The sequence below is a fragment of the Plectrocnemia conspersa genome, unplaced genomic scaffold (assembly GCF_051122295.1).
Source record: "Plectrocnemia conspersa isolate PC_06_02 unplaced genomic scaffold, ASM5112229v1 ptg000002l, whole genome shotgun sequence".
In the NCBI taxonomy this organism is placed as follows: domain Eukaryota; kingdom Metazoa; phylum Arthropoda; class Insecta; order Trichoptera; family Polycentropodidae; genus Plectrocnemia; species Plectrocnemia conspersa.
The window spans coordinates 26,031,936-26,052,318 of NW_028277166.1; the positions used below are offsets into that span (position 1 = coordinate 26,031,936).

A 20,383-nucleotide genomic window follows, 5' to 3' on the forward strand; every position below is an offset into this window, starting at 1 on the left:
TCGCGTTAACTCACACAGGTCTGAGCATACACAGACAAAACGAGTCGGTTGACCCCAACCTTAACCCCAACGAATGTTTACGCCTGTGTTTGTGCGTAAATTTATTTTTGCTAGCAGTAATTACGCAGGAGAAGTGTCTTCTCTTCTCTACTGCTACGTTTTTCTTCTGTGTTTGTGTCACGTCGGCTGTGAAATTGGTTCGCCGTCAAAGTTTCCCAATTTTCATAGGCGAATTTTCCACGCGAGTGTTGTGACACCTAGTAGCGTGGAAAATCAAGACGACAACGTGACATGAGCCATTGCTCTCGATACCATAATTATGATGTGTATACATATAAATTTATAAGGCGTGCTCGCTATCGTGTGCTATCATAGGAGTCTACAACCCTTGAAGGTCCTTTCCACCAGGTCATAAAAAGATTGTACTTATCCTATGTTCACAAAAAAATGATGCAGTAATCTTTCAAACGAGTTTTCAGTAAAGTTTCCATCCGGAAATCATTGGGTGGCATTTTCCATAAGGCAATATGATACCTGGGTGGAAAATCTAGATGACATCGATACTGTGATATGAACCATTGCTCTTTCATAACTACGATGTATATAAAAATATATTTATTATATACGGATAAATAACTAATAGACCATTAGCTTAGTATATTTCGATGGCAATTGTTTTACGCATTAAGCAGTAATAAATAAATCTAGAGTGCATTATAAAGCGATTTTATTGTGATATCAATATAAAGTAAATGACTATTAAGATACATTAAAAACTTTTTTTAATGCTGATTTGCATGATATGTTAAAAACTGGTTTCAAATAAGGTTTAATTTTTTAAAGATCTACAAATTTATTTCTTAAAATTTTCAACAAAATTCATCTTATTCATATTTTTGCCTCGAAAAAAATTTATTAAAAATATTTTATAAGTACATTCATATAACATTAATTTAAAGCTGTTTTTAAGCTCTAGTAAAAGGTTAAAATTTCGCTATGAAAATTTAATTAGAAAAAGATTGAAGTTATTTTTCTTAAGAAATAAGTTTTTAGTTTTTGTAGCATATATTTAAATTACTATTTACAAATAAGTTTTATTATTAACACAATTTATTACGTGTAGTACAAATATGTTTAAAACATTAAGTATTAAATAGAAAATTTTAGTTTTAATAAAAGTATTGGTATCAGAAGTCAATAAAAAAATATGCTATTTGTATGAAATTATAAATAGTTTGTTTTTTATTCAATTATAATGCTGAAAAATAATAATAAAAATTATAAAGTGATAATTATTATTATCTTTACATTTAATTATTTTTTGTCATTAGTTTTTTTTTCTATTTATAATAAGCAATAAATAGTTCACTAAGTTTTTAAATTGGTATTGTATTAAATGTTGCAAAATGTATTTATGTTTGTTTTTAAAAATTTTGTAAAAAAAATTCACAAAAACAACAGTTTACTATTTTTATTTAAATAAATAACCATTGAATTTGAGCTGTCTTAAAGCTCCAAATTATAATTTTAAATGTTTGGTATAAAATATTAGTGAAAATTAATTTTTCGGTATTAGAATTTAAAAAAAAATTAAGCTTTTTATATTTTTTAGTGCTATATAATGTACATTTTTGTTATTAGTACATTGCTATAATTTCAATTAATTAGTTTATTGTCTGTATTAAGGTTGTTCATAGCTTTTTTAAATTATATTAATTATTGAAAAATGCACTAAGTTTTTTTAAATTGTTATTCAATAAATATTACCGATGAATTGTTCTCAAAAATCACAGTTTTATTTCTAAATATAATATAATCGATCATATGCACAATAAATATATTATTAATTTACATCGTTTTTAAGTTCTAAATTATAATTTTAAATATAACTTAAAATTATTTTTTTGGTATTAGAATTCAATAAAAAAATACAAGGCTTCATATATTTTTTATTAGTGATAACTTTTATTAAAATAGAACATTTTTGGTATTAGTATTTTATTGTAATTTTATTTACTTTATTAGTATTTTTTTATAAATATTTTAATTTATATTGTATGAGATATTAAAAATGTATTATTTTTGAAAAATCATTTTAAAAACTAATCAAAAAAAATTGTAAAAAAAAATCTGATAACTGACCACAGGACATTTTTGGTATTAATATTTTGCTATAACTTTATTTACTTAGTTTATTATCTGTATTTATTTTTTTATAGCTTTTTAAATTTATATTTATTATTAAAAAATGCATAATTTTGAAGACAAAAAAATTTGAATAATTAACAAAAAATGAAAAATTCGAACTCTAAAAATACATTCTTTTTATAGCTTTTTTAATTGATATTAAATAAATATTATAGTTGCAGTGTTTTCAAAAAATATTCCTTAAACATAATATTACAGTTTTATTTATAAATTAATTAATCATATGCACAGTAAATATATAATATTGATTTACAGCGTTTTAAAGTTCCAAATTATAATTTTAAATTTTTAGTATAAAATATTAGTTCAAAATATTTTTTTGGTATTAGAATTCAATAAAAAAATACTATGCTTCAAGTATTTTTTATTAGTGACAATTTTTGTTATTAGTATTTTGTAATAATTTTACTTACTTTATTTGTATTTATTTTTTTAAGATGTTAAAAATCTGCCAAATCGATTATGACGCATGAGTATTTGTTGTATATTATAAAATCAGACACCATATTTATATGCAAATATATTATTAACTAATATTGAAAAAAATATTATTTTTTAATATAATAAATAAATTTAACTAACTTTTAAATTATTATTTATATATTTATTGTATCTAAATTATTATTTATATATTTATTGTATATGAATCTAGAAGCTTTTTACATCGATTATTACAAAAAATGAGACATAATAATATCCAACGGCTAACAAAAAATGATTGGCAAGATATACAATTTTTTTTGAGATATTTTTACAATATTATAAAATATTATTTATTTGGTGTTTGAATTAATATAATACATGTATTTTGTATTCTGTTAAAGTAAGCTATGAAAATCTTTTAATTGTAATATTTATATATTTAATTTAGTATTACCGTATTTGAGATCAAATATTAGCATAGTGAGGGTTGAAATGTTTCATTTAATAAAAAGGAATATCTGCTGATCTCTAATTTGCACAATTAAAACATAAAAAAGTTGACGACCTCTGAAGAAGATCGTCAAGATCTGTGTTATAAGCTGGAAAATTGGCTGCGAAATGAATAATGTACTACGTATTACGTGGTGTATTCGTTCGTACAAATCTGATGATGTTATCCCGTATAAATTAAGGGGCGTAACCTTGAGAGCCTTAACCTTGAATATGGTGTTTTTTTTATATATATATATTTACAGGTTAATAAATGTTTATGGATGTAAAAATTACGATAGTAATTTTGTGAAAGGATTTAAAAAAATATATTGTAGTTAAAAAAAACAATTAAATAAAATAGTCCAAACCGTGTTTATAAAATGATTTACGACGGGAATAAATTCGCAGAAAAATATACCTCATATATAAATAAACATAATATATGTTTTTAAATAAAATATTATGTAAATTACTCATATTTTTGGTCTACTTTTATTCTTCAAGTATTTTCATTGTATTTAACTATCAATATGTAGATTATTATAACTTTTTTATATTTGATTGAGCAAAGAATATCTATTTTACCCTTGTATAATTTACGTTGGTATTTCTAATTCGATTTTACGCTTCAAATTTTCCTCTGATATGATACTAGTAAGTTTCTTTAGCTATTTACAAAATGTCATTGTTATTTGTTACAGGGATTTGCCCAATTGGAACTTTCTCGTGCGACAACAAAACTTGTGTACCTTTAAGTAGAATTTGCGACCGTTATAATGATTGCAAAGATGGCACAGACGAAGACTCCAAAGAATGCTGTAAATATAAAAAAATCTCTAACAACAAATCAGCAATTATTAACAACAATCTTACATTTCAGTTCTTATCCACGGCAGCACAGATTTTATGTACTTTCTATTGAATAGATCGTTATCCATGCCAGCACCCAACATATCCCACATAGATTGCCGTGAGTATATATTTTTATTACAATATATATTTTTAATTAATATATTACCATGTAATTTATTTATTTTATAAACGAATTTGTCGAAAATCCTATTTTCTCATATTGGAGTAAGTGAAAAATCCAATTTGTTTTTCCACACACCCGATTTGGCGATCCCTGGACCAGAGATAATACACCTTCGTGTCGTCCGTTCATTTCCTGCTATCTAGAGGTCACCGAACGGATTACAATCCAGATTTTGGTCAAGTTGATCTTAAGTTTGTCCCTTAATGGCGTTTTTCAATCCCTCGTACATAAAATCGAGATTAACACACTGCTTCAAAGTTTTAATACTATCAGTAAACATTGGGTAAATTTCCATTAATGCCAATTTACAAATAATATATATGTTATCATTGACTATGACGCACACTGCTAATTTGCCTCAATTATAAATGATATAATGTTAAAATTGACTTTGTCTATGAGCAGGTAAATTATAGATAATACAAATATTTTCTTGATTATTTACAGTTAAAAGTATATTTCTTTATTGTTATGTAACGAAACAGAAATTTCACCATTAATCATCTAGAAGACTTGATCTAAGAGAAACAAATTGCGAAAGCAACCGGTCGGTGTTTTAATTATAATTGTGTGTTTTGAGCGAAGGAGAATCTCAATGTTTTTCAGGCGAGAATAATTATTAGACTCTTCGTTTTCGCATTATAAATGTTTAAGTTGCAATTCTAAAAGGTCTATTTGCTTTTCTTTAATTGATATTTTGAATCGAGATGGAAATGAAAGGCTCTAGAAAAATCTTTAGGAGAATAATGGCCTCATCCTTATAAAAAATCATTAATAATAAAAACATTCATTAAAAAAATACATACGTATATATATTTTATATAAATTAGGTAATCCCAAAATGAATGTCGTTTTTTTTAATTTAAGTTTTAACATTCGCCTTTTATTATACCTGATTAGTACACATCTTGACTCTATATTCTAATATTTAAAAAAATTGGGCCCCAAAATTTATACAAAATTGCATGTTATATGAATTTCTGTAAAAAATGGCAACTAAGGCCAATAAAAATATTTGTGAAGTGGTAGGTGCTTCATTAGATATTCGTAAATGTCAAAGATGTATTAAAAAAACGGAAAATTACGATATGTGAACTACTCATACTATCTATCAGCTGGCCGAGAAACGATTCAATAGTGTACAAATAGGGAAGGCTTGGATTCCACACGAATTGAGCGAAGAAAACAAGTTGGCACAAATCCGCATATCTTAAAGCTGGTAGTTTTTTCTCGATCATTTGATATTGTATGGCAACAATGACAGTGGTTATCTAAAGGTCAAGTAGCAAAACCTACCTCGAATCTCTCTGTAAAAAAAATATTTTGAGTGTATGATGGGATTGTGTATTGTGAAACTCTTAAATGTGGCAAAGCAATAACAGCAAATTTATGTTGTTTTGCAGATTTTTTTTTTTTAAATAGGCATAAACTAAATAAAAATAAAACAGAAGTCGAATGTAGCGAAGTTTACACTCAAAAAAACTTTATCTCATCCACCTTATTCTCCAGACTTTGCTCCTCTTGATCTTTTATTTCGATCGATGCAAAACCTTTTGGACGGAATAAAATTTAAAAATGCAGGTATGAACATATTTTGCATCAAAGCCTACAACGTTTTATGCCAATGGAATTAAAAAAATGACTGAGAGGTGAGAGAAGATTATATATTTAAGAAAAAATTATGTTTTGAATCATTAAAATAAAATTAAACACTTAAAAGTGATTTTTTAATTAATTATTTTAGGGATTACGTATATTTTCCATTTAATTGCCAATGTATTTATAAAATTCTAAAAACATACAATTATACTACCTGTTATTTTAAAAATGCCGCATAACGTTTTCTGAATAAAAGCTTTTAATGTAAAGTTTTTCTCGAATTATAAAAAAATCCTGTACTTTCACTCGTTATTTATCGCATGCGAATTAACCACCGGTTCTCCCGAGAACCATCGGTTAAATCAAGCGAACCCGCTTTTTATACAGCCAAGGGAAATGAGAACAAAACCGTGAACCTGACCTTTGAAAGCCCTTTTGAATTATCACTTTGTTTTTCCCATTGATTTCACCAAAGCCGTTCCGCAAAAAGGCTTTTATGCTCTCACATCATTGTGGCCCCAATAAATCATCGGTCCTTTGTCTTCTTCGATTCAAGAGCCTGCGTGTTTATGCTCGAAATCTTAAGAAAGACGTATTATATTACAAAAAATAGGAAAGCTATTCTTAAAGCGCTCCGTGCAAATTTAATATATTGCCAAGATCGCAAAATTAGATTTGCTTGAACATAAAGTATATAAAGTTAAGGCCATTGTTCCAGAATTCCTTCGAGACACCGACCTACCTGGGTAACACCTAGTGTAATATAATACAAAAAAGTGCATTAGTGGAATTCGAAACTCTGCCAAGCAAGAGATTTCCTTCCACGTAGGGATGCTTTATAAAGTGATGTATATGCACTATTATGTTATATAGAAGTTAGTTTAATCGTTAGCAGTCAAAGCGCTTAAGATATTTTAAGCATTATTGTTTTTTTTTATTTTAGCTGCCATTACGCCTAGTCTTCCTACTGGGTGTCACTGTACCGAAATCAATTCGGTAGTTTCATGTCCAAATGCGGGATTGATCGAAGCTCCCAAAATTGGAGACGCAAAGTCTTTATTGTTGAGGAATAACAATTTGAAACTGACGAGCGACTCTTTCGTTGGACATGAAAAGCTCCATATTTTGTAAGTATAATATTTGTTTAATTTAAATTAATTTATTTCACTTTGCCAAGACATCGATTTTAAGATTTTTTAATAATCCATATTACAATTGCTTTTACAGCTTTGTTTTACATAAAATTGGATTCGATCCTACAGATTTTCAATCTACAAAATATTATATTGGATAAAATATAATTTATATGTAAAATTAATCGTTGCGATTAATTGTTATTTTAAATTAAAAAATCTGGAGGGTCTAATGTTTTATGTTTAAATTTTTAAGCATAAAAATTAAGCCGGTATAAATTTTTTGAGTTTTTTTAACACAAAGTCGTTTTTCACAACATATACATAAAAATCCGCGGAGAATTACTCTAAAGTTTTCTACATTTATTTCCCATGAAAAAAGGGACATATTCCTATGCATATATGTATATACGTGTAAATGAGTTTGATCTGCTCTATTATTATCGTATATTTAAAAAAATTATGTTCTATCCACTATTACGCTTAAGAATATTATTGTTTTATTTTATACAATCAGACAGTATATACACTTACTTACTTTTAGATCAATATAAAATTGTCTTTATTTTATTTTTATGAAAGATAAAAATAGTAAATTAATAAAGTTAGGTCAAAGGAAGCCTCCAGTGGGAGACTTCCTACGTGTTATATTATTTTTTCCTTCCCCTATTTTCTGAAAAAAAAGAGAAAGAAGGAAATATAAATTAATTGCATTTTCATAATTTAAAAAAAAGCAAAGTTTAAAACCGTTATTGAAATATTTATACATTAATCCTGAAAATGTTGCATGAATCGAGGAATACAACGAAATTAGTCATAAGACGATCAATTATTTTTACGTATACTATTAAATATATGTTTAAATTATAAATTAAACGAACAAAAAAGCAACTCGGGATGAATGGGAAGTAGTAGAGGATCCAGATGTAGGTCAATAATAATAATAGTTACATGTGATAAAACAAATATATTTGATTTGAGAATTTTTTTTAAATATATTTTTTTAACCGCGTAACTAAAAAATAAAAATAGATATGTATAAAATATTTTTTGTATTTTTTTAAAACAGACATTTAATAAAAACTAATTTTTTGTGTTTGCATATGTAGTTATATAATTATATTTACCTATATAGAGCTATTTTTTATAAATATATATAAATAAAATAATATTTTTTAATAATTATAAATCGATTATTAAGCGTATGAATAATATTGTTGTATTTACTAAAATCAGACGCTTAAAAATAAAATTAATTTCACAAATAGATAAATATAATAGATAATAATAGACCGACTATAAAATCAGCTTAATTAATTATTTTGCGTGAAAATAATATTCTTGTATTTTCTTAAATCAATATGTTTAAATATAATAAAATAAAAATGATTTCACTAATGTCTAAATTCATACGTTACACGTGTATCTAAATGTTTAATATAATAATAATATTTTTTAAATAATTAGTTTAAATCCAGTAATGAAATACATTTGTAAAAAAAATAAAAATAGATTCTTCCTTATTGATTATTATGCGCGAGAATAATATTCTTGTGTTTTTTAAAAATCAGACGCTATTTACAACAATTATTTTTTCATTTGTCTTATCATAAATTGTTTCATTAATTTGTCTTATCAAATCTGATTTCAATAACGACTAAATTCATGTTTTTTTATAATAATAAAAGTAGTAAATAAAGTGAAAAGTTTAAAACTAGTAATGAAATATATTTGAGAATAAAAATATAATAATATTTTAGTAAAAAATAACGGAAAAATCGATTGTTACGCGTGACAATAATATTGTTGTGTTTTCTGAAATTAGACGTTTAATAATAAACTTATTTATATGTGTAAATATCGTTATTATTATTAAAATATGTGTACGTTTCACCGTGTACATCCTACTGGACATCTTACCGTGTGCCCTTTCAACCTTATAGGTAGTATTTTTAATGTATTTAATGATTAATTTCACTTACGACTAAGTTCATGCATTACACATGTGTCTGGATATTTCTCATAGCAATAATAATATTTTTTTTAAATATTTATTTAATAATTTAAAACCAACATTGATATAAATGTTCATGCATAACTACTTAATAATAATTGTTTGTAAGAATAAAAATTGATTCTATTTAAACGCGCAATCGATTATTGTTGTATTTTTTTTAAATATAATTAAAAAATATTTTTACATATTTAAAATAGTAATATTTTTAAATATTCACTAAAAAAAATAATTATCATTTATCTGTGATTTTTTTATAATAAACATAATATTTAAAAAAGTATTTTTTTATATAGATATGTATTTTTACTTCCATCTTACATTAATTTGTTCATAAAAATTATTATAATATTATTGCTTTATTTTTATAAAATTAACATTTAATTTTCTTACCGTACAATACGTATACTACGACATAATAAATGGATGAAAATTATTTTAATTTAAATATTTATTTTTTACTCTCAACTTTTTTGCGTGTTACACATGGATCTATGTGTGTATATTAATATTAAAAAAAATATCGAAAAAAAAATATTTTTAAAATAAATATTTGAGATTTAGAAAATTTAAAAGTTAATTTTAAACTACTTTTTAAAACCCAAATAATTATTTTGCTTTGCGAGTATTTTTTTTTTAATTATATAGAAACGTATAATTCACTTACAATACTATTATTATAACTATGTTATTTTTATTATAGGATTACTTATCTTAAAATCGTATTTTATTAGTATTATTTTTTGTATATTAAATCAAATAAAATTTATTAGTAGCAAATACAAAAAATATAATTTAAAAAAATGTAATATATATAAATAAAAAAAAAAAACTAGCAGAACGTGGTTTCGATCCACGGACCTCTGGGTTATGGGCCCAGCACGCTTCCGCTGCGCCACTCTGCTTATATGCAGGGGTTTCTAAAACACACATCCCACCATAGCAATTTAGTTAGAAAATATTCATATACATTTATATAATCCAAAACTTCAACTAACGACTACTTATTATAGTTTATATATCATACAGAAATATATTTTATCACACTTTGCAGGAACATAGAAGGAAACAAATTGGACTTCATTCCGGAGGGTATATTCTCTGAGACGCCCTTACTGATAAGCTTGTAAGTAAATATAATTTATTTTATTTCTATTATTAAAAATGTATTGTTGAAATGTGTAATTTTTATATATACATGTTTTGTTAAATATAACGACGACATGTTTGTTTACTATAACTCGCCACGAGAAAGTAGTTATACCACTATTGAATATTCACAACTAGTTAACTAAGCATAATTCTACAATGTCTTGTATCAATTATTACTCAAGTGATTGTGTAGAAAATATTATTTGTGATTAATTTGGTATAAACTCGCAAATAAGGAACATTTTAACGGCACTTTACAATTTAAAACAATCACGTGTATAATTTAAAACAATTCTTATAAATAATGTGCTTTGAATATGACTTTAGAAGAAGAAAATATATGGTATTTTTTTATAAATCCATTAATTATTAATATAATATAAATCATATTTTTTTTGTATCAATACGATAAAAATATTTTTTGTTAAAAAAAATCAGTTATTTGAAGGCTACGTCTCTTCGACAAATTAGATTTATTACAGATCTAAGATCATTAATTTTAATTTATTAAATAAAAAATCAATATTAGAAAAAAATTATTCTCCTCGACTCAGCTTCAAAATAAATCAGATATTGACTAAATTACAACCAGAGTTTAAATTGCTTTTTGTGACAAAAATAATTTCGATAAGCCCGCTTTTCGTATACCCTTTATTTATGTTAAAAAATGGCCTTTTCAATTAACTAATTGCTATTGAACAGAATACATTAATGATTTAACAATAGATATAAGATTAGCTACAATTTTATTTTTAAAATCATAGATTAAGCTATGGTTCATAAAATATTATAAACTCTTTCACGTTATTTTTATGCTAAGTTTATTATCATTATCTTGATAAATTTTGTAAACTACAAAATCTATTACTTACAAAAAGTAAAGAAAACAAAACTGTCTTTTTTAATTTAAAAGAGTAGTAAGAAAAGTGTATATGTGTTTATTAATAACTAGTATTGTACCCAATAAAAATCAAATAAGTATAATGCCCTAGCAAAAGGCAAAATTTATAAATCAATCAAAAATCTTGAAAAAGGAGAAATTTTCTATACATATTAAAAATAAATATAATATTCTAGATGTTTATTAAATTTTTTTGTTGTATTTTTTAAAAATAGATAGCTTGATCGATTAAATAGAATTATAATAATATTATGTTTTTTTTATGCAGTAGGTTACTTTATATCAATAATGGATAAACTTTAATGCCCCGCGGGCTTTCTAATGAAATTATTGATTATAAAGCTATAATATAGTATTATGTGATGAATAAAACCTTAAACTTTTTCATGCTATCGCTAAAAAAATATAATGTTATTTTTACGTTATATATATAATCTCTTCAGAGACTTTTTATAGTTAAAACAAGGGCATTTCTGTATTATACTTTAAATTAACTTTTATGTAGAAAAGTTCTACCGTTTCTAGTTGATGCCTTCTAATTCCAATCAGAGTGTATAATTAAAAGTGTTATTAGCAATTAAAAAGTTCTCGAATTAACGCGATCAGAAAGTGTATATAAAGGAATATTAGGCATTAATCCTAATTTAGACTGTAGTTACTTGAAGATTTTAATACTTTTATAAATATATTAGATTTAGCATCACTTCGTGTTTTATACATGATGCATTCAAACGTGTTTCAGAAATAGTTTGTATAATAATATATATTTGTTTGTTAAATAAAAACTGTTCAATTTTTATCGCGTAGACCGTTGGCGTTCCATGTAAAAAGTTTAGTCGACCGCAGCGCAGGCTTGTGTCAAAATAGTAGAACATAGCAACTAAAATAGATATGTTAGGTCATAAGAATCGATATATTCAAATGTGTCAAAGGCTGAGCAATAAATACTTTTATTAAATACTGGCTATTGACTATGATTTCTATGTATAGTCTTCGCAAGCGACTCATTATGAATTAAAAATAAATTATTTTATTACTTATATTATTAAACAACAGTTATTATTGAGTTTTTTCATTCTTATTTCACAGGTTCTTATCCTACAATCACCTAAAAGTCATCAGATTGAGCGATCTGGAAGACCTTCCAGATTTGATTTGGTTGTTCATAGCTTCAAATCAACTCACTTATTTAGAGTTACCGCCTTTTCAGCACCTCAACTGGTTGAATTTGTCTGATAACCAGTTGACTTTTAATCATCCATCGGAAGTTTTTCCATCGTTGCCAAGCTTGTTCGAGTTGTAAGTATTTTTATTTATAATACAGTGTAGCATTAAATTTTATTTTATAGAACGCTTTTAGATACTTTTATCTTTATCGCTTAAAATGTTACTGATTTATGTTTAATTTTATGCTATGGATGATTCGTTTTGGTATGTCGAGTGGCCGTGAACTTATTTATTTATAACGCAAAAATGTAGATCAGTAACCTGTTAACTACTATATACTCGACAATATTAGATTTTTTTAATTTCCTTTATATCGGATAACATTTTTCCGCTTTGAAATTAATGGATAATTGGTGGTCTTTAAACTTTTCGCATTATGCTTAGAATCCCAGCGGAGATTCAGCTTAAACGGATTAATCGATTCTATCGCGATGGGAAAGGGTATTTACGATCCTCATAACCGTTTACAAAGTTATTTGGGCGTCCGAGATTGATTTCCCATGAAGTCCCTTGGGATTGGCCATGTCGCGAAATAAAACAGATTGATTCGATTAGCTTTATTTTCGGCTTGTTTTTCTATTTTGGTCGTAACCTAAAAATAAAAACTTTTTATAAAACGTCGTTCTGGAATGACATCGTTTGCTTCTTGGAAGGCTTGGAAATAGACCAATTAATTGTATAAAAGTAAAATTATTTTTAATTTTGATTCAATAAAAAAAATGTTTTTTATTCAATAAAAAAATAAAACAAGAATAGTTTACAAAATTATGATTTAAAAAATTAGGTTTTTTAATTATATTAATATAAAAGTCTTTGACTCAAAATATTCTTTACACATAGAGATGCGGATTTTCGTATTGTAGAACTATTTGACTTCCTCGAACAAACGATCCAGCTCATCACAATAGATGCTTGATATTATTGTTTGGCCAGTTTTAGGAGTTTCATAATGCACAGTCCATTTGCAATCAAACCATATACACAAAATAACATTTCTTACAGTAAGTAAATTTAGATAACTTTTACGGTTGTTTTCATACAATACAAATGATCAAGAAAAGACTACTCAAAATCCAAAAGCTCTTGAAAGAAACGCATCCAAGCCTTCCAAATCCTTTGAATGTGTCTATGCACTATCAAATCAAACTGTTCCAGCTTCTCAGCCAGCTGATGAATAGTTTAAGTAAAAACTACTTCCATTTCTGCAGCCAGCACATCATCTTTTCTGGTCTCCTACATCCAATAATTCGAATTTTTTTGAGACATCTTAGAATCACTTTACTAATGTTTTTAATGGGCGTAGTTGGCAAATTATATTTTTTAAGTTAATTTTGTATAAATTGATTCATTTAATAAGATTCTGTTATAATAATTTTTTCTGCCAATTTTTTTTTAATTTTGGATTGTAAAGTAGAGATGTGTATCAATACAAATTTAACAAAAAAAAATACTCAGGTATCAGGAATTTAAAAAAAACGACAATTATTTTATATTGTCATACTATGCTTTTTTTAGAAGTGTTATTCAGAAATCTTTGTCCCTTTTTCAACTACCTGATTTGAATGCAGTTTTAAATTTATTTATTTTAAAAATTTCAGTTTTATTATATAGGTCATATTTTAATTATTCTTGCTGCCATATATACCATAAGAGATAAAAAAACAATATAAGGCATTGAAAAAGTCCATAGCAGCACAAAATTAACTACGAAATATCAGTTAATTCTGAAATCTCGGCAATTAAAAATGTTTTTCTTTAACATAAATAACATAACTATTGAAATATAAATTTCTCAAAACCAAAAATGCATAATAGAACAATTGATCTGTAGATAATGCAGCGGCACATCGAAGAAAAACATGTTTTTAATAGTTAGTCGATTTTTTGTGTTTTCAGAAATTGAAATTCGTAAAATATTTCACTACAAATATTTGAATAATAGGATTGGGCTCCTTAATTTTAAGATGTTAAGAAAATTTAATTGAAAAAATATGAATTTATTGTGAATCATTTTACAACATGATAGGCGTTAGCCTAATACGTTACAACGGGGTTTACAAAATCAGTGACTCATATTTAAATAATTTTAAACTATGATTACAGCTTATAATTAATACGGTATTTATTCGTGAGCTTAAGAAATCTGATCGATTGAAATTTTAATTTTTAATAATCACTAATTCCGATCTCCCAGATACGTTATAAATTATAAAACATTAATATTCATATGGATTCAATCACATATATTTTAGGTATTAGTCATCTACTTTTACTTTTGGTCTATCGTGCTAGTTTTTTTTTCTATGCGAAACTTTGATGAACAATACTTTTTCCTTGTTTTACATATAAATTTAATTTCTTATTTCTGTTTAGATTCTTGGATAGAAATCGAATTGCGGTGATAAAAGCAGACCTTTTTACAGACCTACCAAGTTTACAGTTATTGTGAGTTAAATTCTACTATTTATATGTATCTTCGTATATGTATTTACATATTTTATTTTTTACAGACGCTTACGTGGAAATTTAATAAGAAAAATTGAACCTAGAGCTTTTGACAACCTTTTGGAATTACAAGAACTGTAAGTACTGATACTAGTGTTCAATAGGTAATATATAATATAGATAAAATCTATTTGTGTTAATTTATCCTTGTTCATAGTGACCTATCCGATAATTTATTGAAAGAGCTGCCTCCTGCGATACTTTATCCATTGTGTAAACTAGGACGCTTGTGAGTATTAATTCATATTTATTTTATCTATTTATAAATCGATCCATTTAAGGAATTGCCGCACGTTTAAGATTCTACTATTTACTATTCGATGAGACATATTTGTCTACGGAAGAACATTATATGCATTAATGTATTGGGACCGGGAGTCCCTGTCCCCATTTGCATTCTATCCAACATTGCACACACGAAATGTAAATTTCAATGAAATCTATCTCAGATATATGGCAAATTTGCTCCATTTTCCATCTTCGGGGAACGATCGGCAAATAATCTTGATGGCCATTGGGCTTTAGATCTAGTGTAGGTGTGAAGACAAACAAAGCCAAGTTGCATTTGCATGAGGAAAGTGGATATTTTTAGCATTTTCTTAGCTCCCTTTATTCGTGCTCATTCCATTTTGTAGTTCAGATGAGTTTGTAGCAAAAAAAACAAGAGTCTGGTATAACTCAATTTACCGTAACGATATAAAAACAGTACATTTCTGATTTAGTAGATGTACTCGCAGATGATGTATGAGATGTGCGTATGAAAATATTACTCTTTTCCAAGTGGAAAATTATTATTTTTATATTTGGACCAAGTCCAAAACATTCACATTTTTGCCCACAATGGCAAATAATCAATCAGTGTATAATAATGGTATATAAAAAGCTTGAATGTGTAATTTTATTAGGCTTGAAATGTGAAAGATTTTTCCGGACCATTCGAAGCTATTTTGAAGATGGTATTGTTATTTATTATGATTGAAAGGCAATGGTATTATTTTCAATCGTAATTTGATATAATACTTCTAATATATTGATTTATAGTACTGATATGTAATACAAATCTAATACAGATCAAATTTACATAGTTGAATAATTCAACACAGCAAATTGTTACTGCTTCTAAAAATAGTACATACTAATCTAGCAATATAGAAAAGCCTAAAAAATAAAACAGAGTCTAATATTAAAATTAAAAAATACAGCAACCCATTATTTTAATACTGATGGATTACTATTATATTTGTTGTACATCGAAAAATATTTTTTTAAATACAATATTTATTGTATTGTGTAAAACCTTGTGTTTAACAATGATTTTAATATAAAATTTGTGCAATATTAATTATATTATATATATACGTATCCCTTCTCTCATGAAGTCGTACCAAAGATCGGGTTGAACTCTTGAGATTCACGTGCTGGATCAGATTGGATGGTTCTAGAAAAGCGGCCGCTTCATTGCAAAGCATAGCAATGCAATTCCAAAACAATTACAACAGAGCTATTAAATTAGCAGTTCGCAAAGGGCTTAAGATAAAATGACAAATTTACGCACTAGCGTGAGAATCTAAATATTATACTTTAAAATCATTAACATATTTTAATATAACTGGCCCTTTGAGCAACGCGATATGTAAGAAAAAACTTCACGCATACAGGTTAGAGTCATTGTCATCTTTTACGAGTATGATTTAGTCATAAATCTCAAAAGGAATAGCGTTCAATAAAAAACAATAAATGTTTGTACAGCTAAGCCAGAAATTGGTCGTAGCAGCAAAGTGGACGAGCCCTAAACCTCCCTTAAAAGGGGCCATGTCAATAAAATACTGCTACACAGGTCTCAAATATAATTTTTTTTGCACTCGCTCAATTTATATAAATTCGTATTCAAAAAGAGGCCGTCAAACTAAGATCGTAAAATCAACCGCTTCCCTCTTCACGTCAATCTAAAATTCAAACTGATTTTAGAGACGTAGTAATTTAAAAGAGACTCAATGTCACAATTTATAATAAAATAAACACACAGAAACTGGGTTCATGACAGCTACCGTTTAATTGACGTTCACTCGGATACGCATAACCGCCCTTTGTTTGTCACGCCGACTAAATTCATGGGATAAAACTCAATTACATTTATGATATTCCTGAAAGTATTTTAATTTTAACGCAGCGATTATGTGAGGTCGTGACATAATTTTAATTAAAAAAAAAATTGTTTTTTAATTTTTTATAAAATCAAATGGTGTATCATCACTTACAAATCTATATTACTATAAATAAATTATTTTAAATATATTAATAAAAACAATTCACCACCAACAATTAATTGCTAGCATATTTTACTTATATTCCTTTAAACTCGTTTATTCATTGATTGCTTGACAATGTGGCAAGTCTGATTTTTGTTTTAATCAAAGCGTATTTATTAGTTCAAATCTTAACAAGTCATTAAAAATAATCATTAATTCAAGTTAGCTCATTTAATAAATAAATTATAAAATATACATATTCATATTGTATAGATGTAATATTCCTTAGAGAGATAATAATATCAATGAAAATTTACTTTCAACATAAAGATACTTAAAACATTAATTGAAACGCGTGAAATGTTAAGCGACATTTGTTTTATATTACTTTTGAGATATTTTATCTGATGCGGTAACATGCGTCTGTAAATGTAATATTACTTATAGCATTTAGTAAAAAAGCTCCAATTTTCTACAATAACAAAAAAAGTGGATAGTATTGTCCTTTTTTAAATGAAGGATTTACTTGTTTTGAAACATAAAATATTATGTTACATTTTTTTTAAATACATCCAATAGCACTAAATTATATTATTTCATTTTATAATGCCAACATTTTCCTATGAAAATGCAATTTATTTTCTATATGGTCTGTTGTCAAGCAATGCGGATTCTTAGAAAAAATGTCTTATGATGAATTCAATTTTCTGTGGATTAAAAATATTATATATATAATATATAGATAGATTAAATGCATATTGTATGATATTACAATCATAAATTTTCTTTGAAATTACAACTTGTATTATAAAGCGTACAGTTATTAAATTATGTTGTTATTTTTGAGCTTTTACAGTCCAAAGTCAATATCCTCAATAGTAGAAACATTTATTTGGCTCTCGCCCAAGTTATCGCAAACCGACTCAAAGCAATCGTTTGACAATAATCGCGTTTTAAAACTAAAGCGTGAAAAGAGAAAAAAATATAATTTTCCGGGAAGGAAACTTTCATGTTTGAATAATTTTCGGAGAAAAGAATTTTTTAAATTGCTTAAGCAATAGAAAGTTTGCTTGAGCCGGTCGGTGGAAAGTCGAAGCTAATTTGATAATCTGAAGAGCAAATGACAACTTTGCGAGAATAGGATTTTGCAAAACTCGATACTGCCTCGATTATAGTGCTTTGGAGAGAAATTCAGAGAAAGAAAAATAAATAAAATTATATAAAGGAAAACGTTAATTTTGCGCTGCAGAAGATAGCTGGTTTAATGGCTAAGATTTCGTTTATTGTTTCTCTTTGTAATATATAATATTTATATGGATGCAGATTTAGTTTAGAAATATCAGTATTTTAAAATAGTATCTAAATACTCGTACTACTTATTTACATATAAAATTTTCATATACTTGCTTTCCAAAATAACCTTACTATAAAATAAAAAAAATTTAACTTTTAATTAATTATATCCGAGATTATTTTAAATGCTTGTTATTAAACGAATACAACTTTTTACTGCATCTGCAAAATCTATAATATAATATTATACATTACTGTTACTAACCTTCTGTCGTTCACCAAAACGGTGACAACTTCTCTCGATGCGGGAATTCAAGTAGACGTCGTGTATACAGATTTTTTAAAAGCCTTTGTCAAAGTTTGTCATAAGTTATTATTAAAAAAATTGTCGAACCTCGGTTGCTCGGATAATTTGACTCGGTTATTCTCGAGTTATTTAAGCAATCGCAGACAGTTTGTAACCTATGGTGGCCGATTGTCGAAAGAATATTTACCCCTTCAGGGGTTCCTCAAGGATCCAATCTGAGCCCTCTACTTTTTGTGTTATTTATTAATGACATAAATACAGCAATTACAAATTCAAGTTTTCTTCTGTACGCAGATGATTTAAAATTATATAAATGCATTTGATCTGTTGTGGACTCCTCTCTACAAAATGATTTAGAGATGGGCTTCCGTTAACCGTCTGCCATTTAGTGTCGGAAAGTGACATACTGTGTCATTTTCTCGATCCATTCGCCATCAGCTTATTTTTACTATCTTGGTGGTAACATTTTGACTAGAGAAACTTCCACTAAAGATCTCGGAATCACTTTCGAGAACAAATGGAGGTTCTCTCTACACATACACGACGTCTGTGATAAATCTTCCAAGATGCTCGGCTTTGTTATGAGGAATGCCTTTCACTTTGACGATCCGTCAGTTATTCGCATCCTCTATGACACCTTAGTTCGTAGCATTCTTGAATCGGAATCTATAATTAGAAATCCCTGAATAGCCAAATATTCCCTTTTAGTGGAAAAAAATAAAAAAAGGTATTTAAGATACCTTTACAAAAGGACATTTGGTTATTATCCGTACATATATCCCAGCGCCTTTCTTTTAGGACCGTTGGGATACGATTCGCTGAGTTCTCGCAGAAAGTTGTATGTCGCTAAGCATTTTTTCAAATTACTAAAAGGTGCTGTCGACAATCCAGCTATTTTCGAGGAATTCCAGTTTTGGGCTCCAGAACATTTTCGAGAATCACGATCGCGTCCTCTTTTGATGGTCGTTAGGGCTAGGACGTCCGCACTTGCCGACTCGCCTATAGCTGTGGCCATCCGGCTCCTTAATACGCTGGCATTATATATTGACCTGTTTAATGCTACGAGGAGCTGATCCAGTTTGTATTATTTAATTTTGATATTTTGTAATTTTTTGTTATGTTTATTATTTTTAAGTATTGTTCTATTTATGTATATATACGTTTTTTGTTTTGTAAATTTAAAATTTGGTTTTGACCATCGTGGCGCATTGGGGTAACCTGTTAGGCCACGATGGTCTTAATTTAATCTAAAAAAATAAATAAATGTATAGTTTAGTGATCGAATTTTTGCGGACAGTAAAATAAATACAAGTTTTTACGTTAAAATTTTTTTTTATCATAATTGCATATTAAATACGTATTTTTTTATAAAATTAAAAAAAAATATTTGCAGTATATTTAGTGTGTGCAAAAATTTTGTCTTAAAATTTTTTGTTCGGAATAATCACCAAAACGTATTTAGTTTAGTGCTCTACATTTAAATTCCGAAATTTTTAAATAGAAAAATCCTTACAAAAAAATAGTATTTTTTAACAAAACAATAGTTTTTGTTATGGTAGTAGTTATTTATTTGCTAGGATGTGTATTTTAATCGTTGTTATTATGTGGTTTAATTATTTTAATTACCTTAGGCACTGATTACGAACAAAAAAATATTTTAATTTTATAATAATAAAAATAAAACAGCAAAAAAAAATTTTAGCAATAAAAAACGCAAAGTATTAAATTAAATCTGAATATTATTTTGGTGTTTCAAATAATGGCCCTTTAAAAAGCTACCATAAAAAGGTTTGGCTAAACAAAACTCTAGTGAAATTGCAATTTTTGAACACCCAATTTCAAAA

The 20,383-nt window shown here is 26.7% G+C and overlaps 1 protein-coding gene and 1 non-coding gene across 3 annotated transcripts in view; one reads left to right on the top strand and one right to left on the bottom strand.

Moving 5' to 3' along the window:
- The window catches only part of Lgr3 (Leucine-rich repeat-containing G protein-coupled receptor 3), a 61,224-nt gene that overhangs the window by 20,076 nt on the left and 20,765 nt on the right, over window positions 1-20,383 (top strand). For both annotated transcript variants that reach the window (XM_088205501.1, XM_088205503.1), the window contains exons 2-9: window positions 3,825-3,941; window positions 4,004-4,093; window positions 6,702-6,885; window positions 9,960-10,031; window positions 12,048-12,257; window positions 14,559-14,630; window positions 14,696-14,767; window positions 14,848-14,919. In XM_088205501.1, the coding sequence (XP_088061627.1) occupies window positions 3,825-3,941; window positions 4,004-4,093; window positions 6,702-6,885; window positions 9,960-10,031; window positions 12,048-12,257; window positions 14,559-14,630; window positions 14,696-14,767; window positions 14,848-14,919 (889 nt within the window). The remainder of the gene's footprint in view (window positions 1-3,824; window positions 3,942-4,003; window positions 4,094-6,701; window positions 6,886-9,959; window positions 10,032-12,047; window positions 12,258-14,558; window positions 14,631-14,695; window positions 14,768-14,847; window positions 14,920-20,383) is intronic.
- TRNAM-CAU (transfer RNA methionine (anticodon CAU)) lies at window positions 9,739-9,810 on the bottom strand. The gene has a single exon. It is a non-coding gene; the product is annotated as a tRNA-Met (tRNA).